Raw genomic sequence first — 18,796 nt, 5'->3', positions numbered from 1 at the left:
CAGGAATTTTGTTTTACCCCCTCCCTCTTCCTCCACACGTTGTGAAGCCAGCTCAAGTTCTTGGGTCACAGAGTTGACTCAAAGGCTCTTGATTAATACATTTCAGATGAGATGCAACAGCTGAAAGTGCAGCAGATTCCAGGATACATCTGGACATCTCCCTCGCTTTCCCCAGTCTGTTAAAACTGCTGGTTTTGGTTGGAAAAACTACCTGGGTCTTGGTGCCTAAGAGCACTCTGTAAGGGCTCAGTCCTTCAGAGCCACCCAAGCCTCCCATGCCCGTGGGCACACTGAAGTGGGGCAGGAAAGAAATTTGCTGGAGGAAGAGGAACGTTACCAAATTGTTTGGAAATTTTGAAAGCTGACTTCATTCCAATTTGAAATAAAGGATTTATTTATTTTTTTTAATTTCCTACTTCTCATAAAGTCTGAGATTGTTTCCAGTGAACATGGGATTTCACAGAGTGAGGCAAGTAGGATGTAGAACAGGGCAGTACCTGATCCATGGCATTCTGCAGAAGAAAACTGTCCTGAGGTGCATTGTGGCCACCCCCATGGGGTCCCTTACTCCTGCTCCAGGCCTCCCCAGAAGTTGTCCAAAACTAAGAGTTCCTGAAATCAGCACATTTCATCAAGCAGTTGTTTCATAGGAAAGTTCTGACCAGTTTCCAAGCAGTGATTCCATAGGCCAGACATCCTAGGGCAAGCAACAAGAACTAAAAGGATAAGTAAATTCTTAGCAAACAAACTGTTGCCCTATAAACCTAAAAAGCTGATCTCCTTTTGCCCTCAGGACAAGCAGAATTCAGTCACTAGGGTCAGAGAAAGACAGCTTCAAAATCCAGTGAACTTGACATTTGTCAACCAAGAAAAAAAAATGACCATTTTTTTCCCCTCCCCATAACAGGCCAAGTTCTGTCATCCTTGCAGTGGCACCAAGTGCAAGTGTTGCCTTTACCTTGATAGTCACATTGCTAGCCCTGATGTGTCATCAGTCAACCTCCATAACATAAATTACTGAACAGATTTCTGAACAGCTCCCTCTGATTTCTGCAGGAGCCTTGGATAGTATCACCAAGTACTTCCAGATGTCCTTGGAGGCAGAGGAGAGGGTCAATGCCTCCACTGTTCACCCTGGTAGCGCCGTGGAGCTGTCAGCACAAACGCGGCAGGAAGTGGAAGACTTAATCAACGAGAAGGAGGCCCAGTTCAAGGCTAAGCAAGAGGAGCAGTCACGCCTTCTGGATGAACTGGCAGGCAAGCTGCAGAGCCTGGATCTCTCTGAAGTGGCTGAGAAGGTACACAGCTGAGAATTGCTGGTATAAAACCTGTAGCAAAACCAAACTTGCGTTTGTGAAGAAGTGGCGGCTGCAGAGGAACTGTTTAGAGCTTGACAGTGTGACATACTTGTGCACGAAAAGTGCATATTTCTTGCATGGTGGGGTATTTTGTGGGTTAGAACAGGGATGTTTAATCAGTGACCTCTTAACACCTACTGACCTTTCAGATTAGTCTCCCTCCTACCCTTACCAGCCATGAGAAAGCATCACCCTAACTCTAGCCCAACACCCTTTGCTGTGAATGGAGCTCCACATGCAGAAAAGCATAGTGAGTCTGCTGGGCTGAGCACCATCCTCTTAAGCCTGGCCTCAGTTCATGTGCTTGCTCTCCCTAGGCTTCTCTCTTCCTTTTTCCGTCTCTAAAGGGTACATGGCGTGCCCAGCCAGGCAGCACTTCTACTTGAGCCAACAGGCTGCCCTCCTCGGCATCCCTGAGCTCTGGTCCTCCTGCTTGAGACAAAGCAGAACTTTAAAGGCAGCTGGAGTCAAAAGGGCATTTTCTCTGTTGAAGCTGCCTGTTCATCTGTAAATATGATCAAGGGTGGCTTTTTTTCTTGGGAGAGGCTGGGTGTTCCCTCAGCTTTTCTTTGAAGTCAGCCAGCTGCATTCAGAGAACAATCTGGTGTGAAGGCAGGCTGCAGGGGACTGCTCATTAACAACCCTGGGCAGGCCAGGCCAGTGTTAGAGGATGAGTTCTTCACACACCGAATTGTCCCCTGTCCTTTACAACTACAATCATCCCTCCCGACTCCCCCAGCCCTCCTTTTTTTTTCGGGAGGCAAGAAAGAAACATCTTTGTTTAGATTCCTTTCCCCTACATTCCTGCCTAACTGTTCTTGAGGACTGAAAATCTTGGGTAGATGTTTATCAAGGCCATAAACGCTGAGTTGCTTGGAGGTGTAGTCATGGGACACAAAGAAAAAAAATTCTCTTTGCTTTCTAGCTACTGCTGGGTTGCATGCCAAACAGGTAAGAGAGACTCATTTGCACTTCACAGGAGACAGCTGCAGCTAACTTGGCACAGCCCCTGGGTTTTCCCAGAGAGGTTTTTTGGCTGCAAAGTATGTCAGTTAAGTACATTGGTTAGTGACTGTACTTCAGCTAAAGGGAAAAAGAACAACACAAGAATGAGGAATTTTCCAGTTTTCCCTCTGGCTGAAATGACTCCTGAGAAATTTCATTGTTCAAACAACTGTCCAAGTAGTGGATAATTCTCAGTACAATGTTGCTGATTCAAATAAGTTTTGCTTTAAAAGAAAAGCCTACTATGAAATTTTCTATAGGAAGACATACTTGACAAAATTCACAAATTGGAAGGTGTTCTGGAATGATGAAATCAGACCAAATACTTGGTGGAAGGGAATGGGACACCTTTTTAAGGGAGATGAAAAAAAGTTTCCTGTTCAAGTTGGAGCATTTCAGTTTCTAGGACATTAGAGTAAAGGAAGAGATACTTCCCTGCAGCAAACACTTTATCAAATAGCTTCTTATGATGGCTTAGTTTTCCTCCAGCAGTACTGAAGACTGATTACAAACAAAAGCGGTACAGAAAGGGGTAGCTTTCAGCTTGCAACCAAAGCTTAAAGGCAGCTAGGTGGCACAGAAGAGATTAAAGTCATGCTGGTGTGGATCTGCTGCAGGAACCATCTCCAGCTCGCAGCTCTGCTTCATCTTCCTTCCCTGTGGTACTTGGGGTGCTACCGTAAGGGTCAAAAACAACAGGGTGTTTCTGTCGTGGCAGAGCAGCATCCCCCTCACAGCTCAGGAATGCAGAGCAAGCTGTGACTGTTTCCCCTGTCCCTGCAGACCTGTGGCACTCCTGCAGGAGCCTCCTGTGCCGAGTCCGAGTGTGGCGGCTTGAACTGTCGAACAGCTGAAGGCAAGAGGAAGTGTGGGGGACCTGGCTGCGACGGGCTGGTGACTGTAGCTCACAGCGCCTGGCAGAAAGCCATGGACTTTGACAGAGACATCCTCAGTGCATTAGCAGAAGTTGAGCAACTCTCCAGAATGGTAACACAACAAAGCAGTTGTTAGATATTAAAATAAATTTTAGTTGCAACACAAGTTTAGGCAGCAATTGACAAAGTATGTGCCTGGTTTACTTCAAGATACTTCTTTGCAGTTGTGTAACTTCATGCTTGCAAAGATCCTCAGATAGGGAGCTTGTTAAAGTGAAGCTTCATGGATAACCAAACATTACCCTGAGTTGTTTAAACTAGCACTGGGGGTGTGGATCATGGCCAGCTTTTAAAAGTGTTCTGTGAGTTTTATGAGAAAAAGCATTTTTCATTAATATTACCTCTGACTCCAACTGAATTTTGTTTTTTTTTTAAACGGGCTTTAAAGCATAACCAAATACACAATCAAACCTATTTTCCTCTCTTCAGGTTTCTGAGGCAAAACAGAGAGCTGATGAAGCAAAACAAAACGCACAAGAAGTTTTGCTCAAAACCAATGCTACGAAAGAACAAGTGGACAGAAGCAATGAAGACCTGAGAAATCTGATTAAACAGATTAGAGACTTCCTAATGCGTAAAAACCTTACATTTACATTCTATTTAATTCTAGGTTTGTTAAAACTATATTTAGCTCTGAATCATCCTCTAAGGAGTAATGCCACAGTTGTGTCCCCCTCCCTTGTTCAGCCAGATGTGGTTTGTATGATGAAATCTGGAAACAAGAGAAAACAAAGACAATAGGAAAGTGACATGTTGCTGTGTTCATTGCAGCTGAGGCTGTTGTACTGCTGTAGCTTGCCAAGTGTGTTCATAAGTTCTGGCTAGAAAGACAAGGTGCTATTAAATGGGAGGAAAGTCAGAAATTGAGTTTATCTCTGTAAGAAAGCAGGTAGAGGTTAAATGTGGGCCTTGTTAGCTAACAAGCAGCAGCACAGCCACCCCATTCCTTCTCTGTTTGCATAAGACTGAGTGTACTGTTAGCACAAATACATTTATATGCAGGTCTTGGCTTTGTTTTCTGTGGGCTTTTGCTTCCCCAGCCCCAGCATGGTGTAGCTAATCACCAAGATCTTCAAATGGCTTCCAAGAGAGCTATGCCAGCAGGGCCTACATGTCTGCTGTGCTTCTCCTGAGAGGGAAGTTTCACACTAAGGAAGCAGTTTTAACACCTTCATTTTCTGTAAACCTGGGAGAGGAATTTTTTCCCATTATTTTTTCTATTTACGGGAGCAGTTGGACAAGAATTTGAGTACTGAGATTTGACAGGGGGAAGCTTTTACTAACATCTTTGCCCTGTGTGTCCATCTACTAGAAGACAGTGCTGACCTGGATAGCATCGAGGCGGTGGCTAATGAAGTGCTGAACATGGAGATGCCAAGCACTCCCCAGCAGCTGCAAGCCCTGACAGAAGATATTCGTGAGCGTGTAGAAAGCCTTTCTGATGTTGAGGTCATTCTGCAGCAGAGTGCTGGAGACATTGCCAGAGCAGAAATGCTACTGGAGGAAGCTAAGAAAGCAAGGTATGCAACTCTGCTCTGGATTAGCTGATTTCCATCACCAGTAGCTTGAATGAGACTTTAATTTCATTCTGTCTGAAAACACAGAGTTTAACTTAGCCCAGTGCAGACTCTCATTCCTTCACAAAGGGGCAAAAATGGCCCTTTACAGTGTGTAACTAGTTCCTTTTCCAGTTCCAAGTGAAAGCTTTTTAGCATTAACATAGTTTTGCTCCACAGCAAAGGTGCAACAGATGTTAAAGTCACTGCAGACATGGTGAAAGCAGCACTGGAAGAAGCTGAAAAAGCTCAAAATGCAGCTGAAAAAGCCATCAAACAAGCTGATGAAGACATTAAAGGAACTCAAGACCTGCTGACCTCGGTGAGTTCTTTATGAGTATTTAAGATACAGAAACAGCACCAAGTCTGACACTTAGAAACCGATGTAAGCTTGTCTAGGGAAGGCTCTTGGGTACAGCAAATCACAGACTGCACTTACAATTAATCTAAACCATTCTTGCCCTCATATAAACTTTTGAGTTAGTATGACAGATGCTAGGGAACCATTTGCTCTGAAAAAAAACAACCAGCAACTACCCAGAAGGCTTTCCTGACTCCATATCCTGCACTCTCGAGTTAGATGAGCAGGATCATAGCCTTCTGACACAGCAAGTGTGCCAGGATCTCTGGCAAGTCACAGCTGTCACCACACAGTTGGTGTACTGGCATAGCCATGCTGTCAGTGTCATCCACCACTGCAGCACCAGGCTAAAAGAAACGAATGCTGCAAAGTGCTAATTGCTGTAGTCTTGTCAGATAATGTATTTTTAGGCTTCATCTCAGCCCTCATAAGACCTATAGTCCTGTCTATACCCATGAAGCTTGGCCAGCTTAGAAGATATGCAGCTTCACAAGTCCATTACTAAATGACGGAGTCAAGTTTAGTTTTTCCTGTGGATTAAGTAACTCTTACATGTGTAACACAATCAGGTATTTTTAAATTACATTCCTTAAGGCTTTTCCTGCCCCGTACGTACCCCATCTTCAAGCAGTGGGCTGTTCATCCTGACCACAATTGGCGATTTGTAACAAAACAAAAACACTTTTTAATGTAAGCTCTATGGACATGGGTTGATCAGGGCTTGTTTAGAAAGCTTACTATTACATTAACTGTCTTTTGAAAACATAACTGTTGTCCCTCTTTCTTAGATCGAATCTGAAAATGCAGCATCTGAAGAAACACTGAACAATGCTACCTTACGTCTGTTTGCACTAGAGAGGAGCGTCGAAGACCTGAAGCAAAAGGCTGCTACAAATACAGCGAATGTGGACAATATAGAAGAAAGAATCGTTAGTGCAAAACAAAATGCTGAAGAAGTTAAAAAGGTGAGAAGCTCAGGAAAGATGCTAAGAGAGCCAATCACTAACCCCGGGTTTGGCTAAAGGAATGTTAGTGAACACATAATCCTTTTCATTTATTGATCGAGTACTGGGGACAATTAAAAAAAAAAAGGCTCTTAATACACTTTCCAAAGATACCTGCTCTTCAGTTACTAGGTACCAGATACAGAGAGAAGGAAGCACTGGGAAGTTTTCAGATTCTAAAATATCTGCAGGAAGCCTGTCATGCTGTCACACTCTCAGATTCTTCTGTCTCTCAGCTTTAGTCTCTGCCACAGAACTAGTAATTTTCACCCCCCCCACAGAGGATTCATGGTTCTATGGTAGGTGTAGGACCAACAACCAAGAATTTGGCATATACAGAATCAAGCTACAAGAAAAATAATTAGCTTAGTGCAAAGTTTGCTCTGTGACCTTATGGCATTGCTCCCAATGTCTGCTTACACACCTTCGTAATAGCAAAAGAATGCTCATTAACAAAACAACGGACCAATCTGCCAAAGGAAGTTTCATTGCTCTGCTCTGTTGTCTATAGTTAGCCCATTGGCCTCCAGAGAGGCATTTTCTGCCAGGAGAGATGTATTATCCATCAAATCAATTCTTACCAAACACTAAGTAGTATTTCAGGTGGCTGTCAAGTAAACACAAGAGACTTCCTGCACTGCTGCTGCTTGTTCACTTATTGGTTGAATTCAGCTGGGTCACCAGACTTCTTAATAGCACAGCTGAGAAACCAACCTTTCAACTTCTCCACAACCTTCAACTATGCAAATGAGGCAGCTGTTCCCATTCCTGTAAGGACAACAAGGGCATTCCCCCCCAAACCCAAGCATTCAACCATCAACGCTGCCCATTCCTTGCCATATGCAGCAGTGCCCATTCCCAGCTCTGCTAGGGGCCATGGCTTCCATTAGTTACAGAACTGTGTAACCAAATCCCGTAAATCCATGCCAAGTGTCAGAATTAAAACCATAAAACAGCCACAGATCTGCAAAAAGGCAGCTGATGAGGCTTCACCTCAGCTCTTAAAGTCTTTACTATTAAGAGGGAAATATCCCAACACTGTTTCTGCTTTTGTTACCTGAGCTAATTAGGCTCTTCTTGCACGCCGTTAGTAAAGATTGCAAACTGCCGCTGCGATGTCTTTTGAATGAGCTCCATCTTGTGCTTCAATCTGGAACAACAGGTCCTCAATACCGAGCTGAACGACAAGTATAAAACCGTGGAAGATCTCATAGCCAAGAAGACAGAAGAGTCGGCTGATGCTAGGAGGAAAGCTGGCATGTTGCAAGATGAAGCTAAAGCCTTACTGGCTCAAGCAAACAGCAAACTCCAGCTACTCAAAGGTAAGGCTGCTATGAAGAGGTACGTTGTAATCTTAAAATATGAAACAGTGTCATGCTGTTAAAACAACTGTTCACCAGCATTAAGGAAAAAAATTGAAGTTAATTCTTTGTTACTGAATCTTCACTGTCTGCATTTTTATGGACAAAACATAATCTTTGGAATCAAAGAGTTCTAGAAAAAAAGCTGAAACTTAAGTGATACAAACTTCTGGTATGGCACCTATCACTGCTCCAAGAACCACTACAGGCAAGGAACACAGCTCCTGAGCTTAAGATGAGGACTAACCCACTCAAGCAAGACCTGCATCTTCAAACCATACTCCCGCTACCCCTCCCTGAAAAACCCTTAAAATGAAAAGTAATCAGGATACATCAGTTGCAGTTTACACATTAATGTAACATTTCCCATTGCCAATTAAAATTGACTGAAATGGGGAGGTACTGGGGAGGAAGCTAAGTTTTCCTTCTGTTTTTGCCAGGCCAGGAACTCATTCTTCTTAGCTGTTCCTGCACAGTTACAGTGACTCACTGAATAGTCTTGAGCATAACAAGCCAAAACAATTCACTGTTCTGTAAAAGCCACTGTACAGCAGGGAACAACAATTACTTTCAACATGAATCAAAGTATACTTTTGGATTTCCACTTACGGAAAATTACTTCCTTGTTGCTGTATGTTTCAATGCTAAGGAAACAAAAAAGGTGCCATTCCAGCCTTTGCTTTTTTTTTCCTAATGATATTTTCTTCTGCAATAAAAACAATTTGAATAGTAGTTTATCCCTAACAATAATTATTTATATTTTACTGTGCTAAAGCACTCCTAATTAAACTGTTTTTTCTCCTCTTTTGCTGACAGACTTGGAAAATACTTACGAAAACAATCAAAAAGTTCTGGAAGACAAAGCCAAGCAGTTGGTGGAGCTGGAAGAGACAGTTCGCTCCCTCTTACAGACAATCAGCCAGAAGGTTGCTGTCTATAGCACTTGCTTATAAATGGGAGCAGGAAATGCCTGTGTTCAGGATGGGTTTACAAGTATTACACTAGTTCTGACATTACACTAAGACCTGATAAAGTGAACAGGTTTTACACTGACTCTCAAGTCACAGAACCAAAGACAAGTAACTTTTTGATGTTGGAAATAAACAGTAATTTTGTATCACTGTATGTACCTAGTATGACTCACTAAGTTCCTTCGTATTTTCAGTAGCTGAAATAGTAAATCAATTAATCCTTTAGCAAGTCTTGTTTTTAAACTGGTTAGAGATCTAATAAAATCTTGGCTCCAACTATGTCATTTTAAATAAGGGCTGCAATTAGTATGAAATACAGGCTGGTCACTCAGAACAAAATTACGAATGAATGGAAGAAATCCCATCCATGTGTGGTTAGCCAGTATTTGGGCTAGAATACTCAAAAAGGATGATTTACCCTATGCATGGCAGCCCTTTAGGCTTAATGCTGGTTTCATGTCACTGATTATGAAACACTTGATATGTGAAGGGGAAACAGAGGTCAGCACTGAAGGGGAGAGTATGGTTCATATTTCAAGCACCAAATTTATGTGATAACCCAAGCTTGGAGGATCGAGCCTCTCAGAAAAAGGAACTACAGTTCACAGAGCACTTCATGTGAATCAGTTAACTACACAGACATTGCTCTCCAAGTACAGTTTGCATTGAAAACATAAGACTTTTTTCAAAGTGCAGGAGTAACATCCAGTTCACCAAACTTCAGTTCCAAGTCATGCAGAACAGTGCAGCTTCAGACAATTGCACTGTGCAAATCAGTTTGCAACGTTCATTAGCTAACAAATTTGCATCCAAAACTGCAACATGCTTTTAAACATCCTGACTGCTAACTGACCTAAGGAATACATCTGTGTATGTACTTTGATCAGCACCTTATCCTACTTTGCCTAACATCAGCAAAAATTAAGAACAACTATGGCAAAATATATCACCACCTAAGCAAACTGAAGAGCAGTATGGTTCAATAAATATACCTTATGCTGCACAGGTTACAAAAGCCAGAGCAAAAAGTCCATAGTAGGGATTACCATACCAGCATTGCACACTGTTTCAGTGCCAGTACACTTAGCAGCTGTTAAAAACACAATCTGCAAACTTTACAGCCTTCAGACTTCACTGCTATCAGACCACCGACAGGTGGCTCAGTAGCTCATCTTACTCTTGCTTTCCAAAAACTCTTTGTACAGTTGAACAGAACAATGGTGAGAGAAGTAACAACAGAGAAACAACCTTGGGACCTTGAATTTTATTTTCAACTGTCTGGGACACTATGTTTCAGTGTAAGTTTAGTAGTATTATTACTGATTAAAAGTTTCCTGACTTTCTAAACTTCATTTAACAGGAACAAAATGAGAATTTGTCACTGATGAAACCCATGGCTGAACTGCACTAAGATTTGCCATAACTATTGAGGGAGGCAGAGGGCAGTGGACACAAAGCTGTTTCTGCAAGAGCAGAGCTTCTAGAATTTACAAATTAATGCTTAATAGCATTTGCCTGCAGCAGGTAGAAGTGATAATAATGAAATGCCTACATCAGAAGAACAAAGTTTTTCTTCCCCCACTGTTGTCTCCCTTTTGCTTTCCCCTCAGCAACTTCCTACCAACACCTGAAAGGAGATCCCCATTAATTCACTTACTCAAATTCACAGATCATCTACATCATCTCATAGCCTCGTGGTAACTTCAATGAGCTGTTGTGGTTTAACCCCATCTAAACTCAAAACAGGAGTTAAAAAACCCCCACAAAAAAAAAAAAAAAAAAAAAAAAGACTATCAGTGGTGATTGCTGATTAACTGGTATCTTAATAAAATGCTAACATTGGCATGTATTTCCATCACTCAGTAGGAATACTGGATCAATACTTAAATTCTGAACAAAGTCAGGGTACAAGCATCTTGTCTATACACAAAACCAAGTAGTTTTTGCACCATTTTCTGAATGCACGTATCTCACCCTTCATGCTATTGGTGTTACAAAAAAGGACACACAAAACCAGTAGGTATTAGGGTGATATTCAAGGCAGACGAGCCTAGCAAAGAAAAAGAAACAGCATCTTGTAAAACAGAACCTAAAAATGAACTACTGGAATCAGGCACATTCTCTATACACACAAGAGATCTCCCAAAGATGCTGTTTCTGAGTTTCATTATGTATCCAATACAACCTAGATACTAAAAGGAGTAGCAGGACCCATCAGCAAACAAAACCCAAGAAGATCCTCTAGCCATGTTAAATATTTATTAGGCTCTCTTGCTACAGAAGAGACACAAAGAGAGCACAAAATAGAAAACAGAAGTATGCTGAAACAGTGTGGAGAGCTGACACTGCAGCCCTTGTGTGTGGAAGGTGCAGAACAACCCTCACATCATAGCACTAAACAGCAACCCCTGCTCCACTACCCAGTTGTAGCATTTCAGGTTTAAGAGAGTTGGACAATGGAAGCTTCAAAAAAATAATAAAAAAAGATTTGTTAGCATTGATTTTTTTTCAGTCTTTCATTTCTCTGTCAGCACTTGATTTTTCCCAACGAGTTTTCAATATGAAAACATGATGTGTGGAGAATCACACACACACACAGAGTAGTTTTCTCTTTAAAAAGTAAATAGAGTTTTAATTGAACTATAGGAGCCCCCCTTCTCCCAAAATCCTAGCACTACTAGGTCAAAACAAATTTTGGTACTTGTATGTAAGAAAGTTAATCCCTTCAGAAGGAAACACATTTTTGTGCGGAAGTGACAGTGGCATTTTAAGTGCCAGTGGCATTGTAAGTGCCAGCATTCAGCTGGCTTTGTCTATCACTACCTCAAATAAGAAAACAGCAGTTATGCTGCACACTTCTCCGGAGTTTTGACCAGCACACCTGATAACCCCATGCAACAGCAAAATGTTTGGTTTTGAAGAAGAGTTCTGTCAGGCTGTTTTTCTGCAACATTCACCATGTAAATAAATGTAATCTTAAGTATTTAATTTACAGTGACTGGATAATTCTGCTTGTTCCAAACTACACTTGTTTAAATACTCAATGTTTACGATGAAGATATTCAATTAATTCAGTCCTAAAATCCTCAGACTCCGCCTTCCATAAGGGCCCACAGTCCACTTTCAGAGATGTACTATACATGTACAAGACCTGCTCTTTCATTTTAGAAGTTGATAGCTTTGCCAAAAGATGCTGCTAGGTTTGCTTCCCTGAAGGCTTCTGACACTGTCTGTAGAGAGCAAACACAAAAAGGTACAAGTCATTAATATTTACATGTAATTACAACATGTCTGTGTAAGCTTGGTGTTCAACAGTCTGGTTAGAAAAGACTTACTGGATGGGCATGGCAAACTCTGGCTATATCTTCACATGAGGCTCCATATTCCATAGCAAGGGCAGCTTCGTTCACCATTTCACCAGCACCCTGTAATTTAATGTTATTTGCCATTAGCACAAACCTTTATGCAGTTGCCCAGGTTCTTCTGAGTCACTCATAGCTTGCAAAGACAAATCTACAACCCTCCCCAAAACCCTGTATTATAACCAGCACTTCAGCTGTGTTCTCATGTCAGGCACAGGTATCTCTTAGGTGACTGCTCAAGCCTAGTGGAAGTCTAAAGATAATTCTCAATATTTGTTTTTCTTATTAAAGAGAGCTGAGCAAGATTTGGGGCATTTTTGCACCACAAGACACTGATCACATAATACATTCTGATCAAAGCTACTGTACATTATCACTGCTGAAAACATACCCAAAACTTCAATGCCCTCCTGAGAAGTTAAATAGCTAGTAACTAGATCAACAAGCGCATCCTCATTTTTTTTAACATGAATTGTATTTATGTGTATTTACCCAGTAAACCTTTCCTTGAGGCATCAAAAATAAAAGAGTGAAATCTATTCCAATTTTTAATGTTCAGATCTGTAATTTTAATATTTACCCCCCGCTCTTTTTGATGCAGGAAATTACCATCTCACACAGATTAACCTAAACTGGGCTTCCTCTAAGTACTTATAAGTATCTCAAGGGCAGGTGTCAGGAAGATGCGTCCAGTCTCTTTTCCACAGTGCCCAAAGACAGGACAATGAGCAATGGCACAGGAGCTTCAAGTTAAACATGAGGCAAAACTTTACTGTGAGAGTAACAGAGCACTGGAACAGGCTGCCCAGAGGTTGTGGAGTCACCATCTCTGGAGACATTCAAAACCCATCTGGACGTGTTCCTGTGTAATCTACCGTAGGTGACCCTGCTCTAGCAGGGAGGTTGGACTAGATGATGTCTAGAGGTCCCTTCCAACCCTGACCACTCTGTGAGAGAGAAAACCAGGATAAAGTCTTATTCCCATCATAAATTATGAGAATTGGATGAAGAAACAAAAAGCCTGTCCACCAGTGCTGACAGTGTATCAGTTCATAAGAATAAAATTTCCTCTCCAGGAAAACAGAGAGCAGTTTCAGTGTTTCTTCTAAAGAAAGCTGTATAAAAAGATGCATGGAAATGTTTCTGCTTACATTTTTTTTCCCTAAATATTATTTAAAGCTAAGGTAAACAAAACAGAGATCAGGATCTAACTTCAGACTGCAGGACAGTGGAAAGTGGCACTTTTCCAAAATACAGTTTTCTGACTTAGAACTTTTACAAAGGATTTTAAATCCCATTACTGTAAGTTAGTGCCTCCAGATTCGGTGACTGCAGCGAAAGGTTTGCTGAAGTCTGAAATTCATGGGGGGAGAAAGAACACCTATGAAATAGTAAAAAATGTCTGTTTAACTCCCTCAACTTCCAGAACCTAAGTCAACAATTCCTGTTTTTCTCTTTAGTATTTGGCAGTATTCATAAGAAAACCCCAACCAATCAAACAAAAAACTGTTCAGATAAAACACTGAACCCTAGCAATTCTAGGGAAAAATAAAATGCTGGGTCTAAGAGTAAAGTAACAGAAAACAGAGAGGAGGGCAGGTCTGCAGAGAGAACAGTAAAAGAGAGTAACTATGATGGACTCAAATCTTCTTTATTTTTACAAGCACTTCTCACTTGACAACTATTTTGCAACACTAAATAAAATATCTTTACAAGGCCAAGACAGCAGCACAATGCACAGTACTTACTGGGCCTAAGATGTGGGCACCCAGCATCCTGTCTGTTGATTTCTGACTAAGTATCTTCACCATGCCATCTGTGTCAGCATTTGTCTTTGCTCTACTGTTCGCAGCAAATGGAAATTTTCCAACTTTGTATTCTACACCCTACAAAACAGATGCATTCATGACCAACAAGAACAATGTAACAACACAGACAATTTGCTAAATACAAAACCAGATGCAATAGAAAAATAAAAGGCAAGACACACACAGAGCAGTGCCTAAGAACAACCACCAAACGGGGTATAAAGATTCATAAGCAAATAACAATATTAACATAAGGAACGTAAGTCAGTAAATATGACCCTATTCCTTGGGAGAGTGGCATGCAGGAGGCAATCATTAAATCATACAGCCTGAGCAACAAATTCAGATGCAGAAATTCTCCTGTAAAAAGTAGCCAGATAAACTATGAGGCAATGAAACCACACCCAAGGTGGAAAAACAGTTTTTGTCTGAGAACACACAGTACCTCTTCTTTCAGCTGTTCTTCTGATTTGCCAACCCAGGCCACTTCAGGGTGGGTGTATATCACAGAGGGTACACAGTTATAGTCGATGTGCACTGCTCCCCCAGCCATCCCTTCCACACAGATAATCCCTTCATCCTCAGCTTTGTGGGCCAGCATAGGTCCAGCAACTACATCACCAATAGCATAGATGCTATCAGACCAATGAAACAGAATGAGACACTGTTTAAAAAAATCCTAGCACACCTAGGCTACCTTATACAATAGTCAGTTTAAAACATGTTATTAAAAACTCTAAAACAGATTAAAATGCTATATTTCAAAAGCAATGCAAAGTTTAGAAGAGCAGTTTCAATAGAATGACCACACTTAAAGAAGTATGAGCAACATGAAACAGTGACTTGTAAATTACATAACTTCAGAGGTTGACCAAGATCTTTAGTCACTGAAATAAAAAGAAGTAATGAGTTTTCCTTTCAGAAAATAAAGCTACATTCCGCAATTAAAGCAAAAAAAAAGTGCTTTAGGGGGTTAAACTTGAAAAAACAAGGAGTTTTGCTTTAAAAAAAGTTACAAATATTGTCTTACTTACTTTGGAATTTTGGTTTGGAACCTGTTATTGACTGGTATTCTCCCCTTCTTATCAAGTTCAATTCCAATATCCTCAAGACCTAAATTTTTGGTAAAAGGACGCCTACCGATGCAAACCAGGAGCACATCACAGGTTATTACTTCTGCCTTGCCACCAGCAGCTGCTTCAACACTACAGAAAAATAAGTAGGAAAAAAGCTGTAACCTTTATTTCTCTGACTAGTAACCAGCTGGATCCAGACAGTGACCTGCTGCCTGGATCCAGCACTACAAACACATTCAGCCTGCGCCACACTTCTTCCTTGCAAGAGTTGAAGAGGGAGGGATCATATCTTTCACTACATTTGTTAACTCTTAGATACTCAGGGTATATATCCAAGTAGCATGATCCAATAGATCAAATCTGTCCAGCAAAATAATTGGTGCCAAGTACTCAACATCCAAACCATCTGTGTTTCAAGGGGGGCAAGGCTGTGCATTCCAAGCGAGCTTTCCTGTGGCCCAAGAGCCAAACACCTGTTAGCAGTTGCTCTGCATCAGGTGCAGCCCTCAAGGGCATCTTTGTGTTTAACGGCACCCAGAACAAGTTCTCTTCATCTGCTCCGAGGGCTCAAGAACCAAAGCCATGGAAAGTGAGGGTAACTAGGAATTGTGTTTCAAAAGCACTCTCCTGAACCAGAAGGAAACTATAAGTGTTGAAACTGACTGCAAGAGACCCAACCAGCATCAGCACAGTATGTTAAGAAACCCCAATCTAGGATCTTTACTACAGTGAGGTACAGACTATCCCCACATATGGCAAACACAAGTCGCAATATTAAGATTACAATGAAAAAACATTTAAGATCACTTTTGTTAAGTAGTATTAAGCACTGTCTTAAAACTCCAACTACAGTTCCTGCACAGACAATACATTTAAAAAGTAGTGCATACCTACCTTTACAAAGCAGATTTGCTTTTTGTGTTTCTATATTGACTGTTCATCATTGACTTCAAAAGGCCTGAGTGTGGCCATTAAAAGACATTCTGGAGTAGTTTTCATTCATTTCTGCTCAAAAGCAATAAGATTTCTGCCACACTTATTCTGAGACAAGAGGATGTATGGACAAAAAAAACCCTTCCAGTAAGCAGCCAAGAATTAATGGCTTGAAAATTACTCTATGAACAACCATGATATTTACATTAAGTATACCAGAAGCAAACAGGATCCATGAAAATTATTACTTAGATTTCTGTTTTTACTGTTGATCTCACTAGAACAACTCTGGGTTTAGATTAGTACACCTTCAACTCAAGTCAATAGAACCTCTCCTGTACAAGCAATCCCAGACTCAATAAATACAAAATTATGAGCTCTCTAAGCTGCACTTCAGGATAAAGTTTAAGTTTCAGTAAAGAAGTACATTTCATCCTAAATACTTTTTTTCCTGTTTAAACAACAGTATCAGACTGTATTTTTAAATAGGTTTGATGGACTGGAAGGAAGAATATATCTGGCATTCCTTTAGCTTTATGTTAAGCACTTACGCTACATCAATTTTTCCATCTGGTTTCTTGGTAGCACCAGTAACTTTGGTGTTCAGCTTAAACTTAAATCCCTGTTTCTGAAGAATACGCTGGAAGTTTTTAGAGATCTCCATGTCAATTCCCATTCCACCAACATGGCCCATGAACTCCACAGCTGTCACATCTGCACCGAGGCGCTGCCAAACTGAACCCTGCAGTCACAAAAAAAAGAGGTAAGAAGAGATTTTGAAAGCACAGGTGGGATTTCTTTAATATTTACCAGACTAACTTTTCAAAAGAGGACAACAGATAATGGCAAATTGATCAGTTTTTACTGATAAATAAAGTAAGTCCCATTTTCCCCAGCCCTTCCACAAAAAATTATTTACACTGGTTGTTTCCATACCCAAAACTTCAATGATTAAATTCACAGAATTAAGCTTTTGAAGAAATAGCTAACAACAAAAAAAAAAATTAGCTATGTCTTAGGTTATACATACAGAAATATTAAGAATAAAAAGAATTTGGATGTAGCTCAGAAAAAAATAAAGGAAACTGCTCCTGGTGTTCTAATACCACTACAAAATAAATCAAAACAGCACCTCATGAAGGAACTGTTATGCAATGAAATGGAACCACTAGCTGCTTCATTATGTATTTACAACCATAACCACTATCAGCTTCACCAATAAAACCCATATACACCCTATTTAGCTGCAGTTACGCACATCCACCCAACACAGTTTTTCACTTGCTCTTTCTCTGCTTAACAGTCAGATGTGCAAGTGTTCACACAGATGCAAGATCAGCAAATATACATTCTTTCTGAAGAACAAATGAGGCAAAAGGATTTGGACCAAAATGAAATACTAAGTCTTTGCTCCTTTGGTTGATAGACAGAATGTCTACAATTCTATCACCTTAAAAATTGACTTGAATTAACTGCTACAGACAAGAATTTATCCTGGCTTAAAATGAACTTCCCTTAAAAATTTTTTTTAAAAGGAAGTTCTCTCATCTATACGTAGAGCAGGTACAAACCTCAGTGAAAAGTAACACACCCTAGCTCCCTCAAAAAACCCCCAAACAACCCTGATTTGTTCCTCTCATTTCCCTGCCTAACTAACCAGCTGCAGGAGTACTGATCCTACAAGTACTTATCCCAGCTTTTCTGTAGCAAAGGGAGCTACCAGGCTATGAAGTCTCAACAGTTTCATTACAAGTCACTCAACTGTTAAATCACAGCAACACGATGAAATATGGCACAGAAAATGACACCTTGTGCCTTTATAAAACCAAGAGATTCAACTATCTTCTCACCAGTTCCACACCAATGACTCCTGCACCAATGACAACCATCTTTTCAGGAACTTTCTTCAGTGACAGTGCACCAGTGGATGACACGATATTATCTTCATCAATCTAATGACAAAGAAATCCACAAAAGGAGCTTTACAATCTCTCACATATTGCATATAATAATACACATAAGGTGAAGTGCAATCAGATGCAAAAAAATATTACGTGTTAACTCATGCGGATATAACATATTGAAATAAAGCACCATTAAGGTTTAAAATACATACAGTTATTCCAGGGAAGGGAGCAACTTCTGAGCCTGTGGCTATAAGTATGTTCTTTGTATTGATAACTTGTGTGCTGCCATCTCCTTTGGTTGCAGTGACTTGGTTTTTGCCAGTTATTTTTCCAAACCCAGACACGTGTACAACCTTTAGAAATTAGAACACAGGAAATTCATGTTATTATTACTTTTATGTTCCATTTAATCTGAATCGCACTGATGCTTTAGAGAAGCTGCTTATATGTACCTTTGCATCCCCACCTGGTACAAATCTCAAAGTAAGTGTATTATTTTCTTTAAAATAGATTAAGAATAGAGGAACTGTTAATTTAAGAATTTTCTAGAAGAGAAGCACTCAAATTCTGCCCTTGCCAAATCAGTCACTCAAATTACTTTATGTGGCAAGAATAGGAAAACGTAAAAAGCAAAAAAGTCAGATCAGAAAAAAATCATGGATATAACTCAGTTTGTAACCCAAACTAACCTTGTTTTGTTTAAATAAATGAGCAATTCCACCTGTTAAGGCCTTCACTGCACCACTCTTCTGTTCCATCATCTTCTCTAAATTCAAGCGAATTCCTGAAACTAAGGTTAAAAAAGCCTGTCAAGCATGTCAGTGTTTTTATGTAAAGAAGCCAACCTAAACACCACTCAACAGCTCTGACAGAGTAAGATGTGTCAAACGGCCCCACTAAATGCTTGTCTACCCATGACTCGAGGAGCAGACACACCCTTAACTCTCCAACTGACAGATAAAGGATATAAATTACAAATCTAAGAAGTTTACTCACCAGAAAACTATAGTAGCCTGGTTTGAATTATTAAATTTTCCTGCTGGCAGAAACCCTTTGCGCTACCATGCAGAGACTAGTTGCTCTTCATACTCACTTTCGATTCCTCTATTAGCGAAATCCTTCCCATGGGCCAAGTGATACAGATGTGAGTTGTTCAGCA

At 40.5% G+C, this 18,796-nt stretch overlaps 2 protein-coding genes across 2 annotated transcripts in view; one reads left to right on the top strand and one right to left on the bottom strand.

Annotated features, from left to right (window-relative positions):
• The window catches only part of LAMB1 (laminin, beta 1), a 41,639-nt gene extending 32,806 nt beyond the window's left edge, over positions 1-8,833 (top strand). Inside the window, exons 24-31 of the mRNA XM_009996777.1 lie at positions 1,057-1,298; positions 3,147-3,350; positions 3,728-3,872; positions 4,611-4,818; positions 5,035-5,176; positions 6,004-6,180; positions 7,382-7,541; positions 8,397-8,833. Of these exons, the coding sequence (XP_009995079.1) occupies positions 1,057-1,298; positions 3,147-3,350; positions 3,728-3,872; positions 4,611-4,818; positions 5,035-5,176; positions 6,004-6,180; positions 7,382-7,541; positions 8,397-8,533 (1,415 nt within the window). The 3' untranslated portion in view covers positions 8,534-8,833. The remainder of the gene's footprint in view (positions 1-1,056; positions 1,299-3,146; positions 3,351-3,727; positions 3,873-4,610; positions 4,819-5,034; positions 5,177-6,003; positions 6,181-7,381; positions 7,542-8,396) is intronic.
• Positions 8,834-11,267: 2,434 nt separating this feature from the next.
• The window catches only part of DLD (dihydrolipoamide dehydrogenase), a 12,586-nt gene continuing 5,057 nt past the window's right edge, over positions 11,268-18,796 (bottom strand). The window contains exons 5-14 of the mRNA XM_009996786.1: positions 18,731-18,796; positions 18,327-18,427; positions 17,847-17,990; positions 17,581-17,682; positions 16,282-16,472; positions 14,756-14,926; positions 14,167-14,356; positions 13,662-13,799; positions 11,887-11,976; positions 11,268-11,781 (exon numbers count right to left, since the gene is read on the bottom strand). Coding sequence (XP_009995088.1) covers positions 11,716-11,781; positions 11,887-11,976; positions 13,662-13,799; positions 14,167-14,356; positions 14,756-14,926; positions 16,282-16,472; positions 17,581-17,682; positions 17,847-17,990; positions 18,327-18,427; positions 18,731-18,796 — 1,259 coding nt within the window. The 3' untranslated portion in view covers positions 11,268-11,715. The remainder of the gene's footprint in view (positions 11,782-11,886; positions 11,977-13,661; positions 13,800-14,166; positions 14,357-14,755; positions 14,927-16,281; positions 16,473-17,580; positions 17,683-17,846; positions 17,991-18,326; positions 18,428-18,730) is intronic.

The sequence above is a fragment of the Chaetura pelagica genome, unplaced genomic scaffold (genome assembly GCF_000747805.2).
Source record: "Chaetura pelagica isolate M959 unplaced genomic scaffold, ChaPel_1.0 scaffold534, whole genome shotgun sequence".
Taxonomy (NCBI): Eukaryota; Metazoa; Chordata; class Aves; order Apodiformes; family Apodidae; genus Chaetura; species Chaetura pelagica.
Note: the sequence above shows the minus strand (reverse complement) of the source record. Positions and strands in the feature narration are given on the sequence as shown.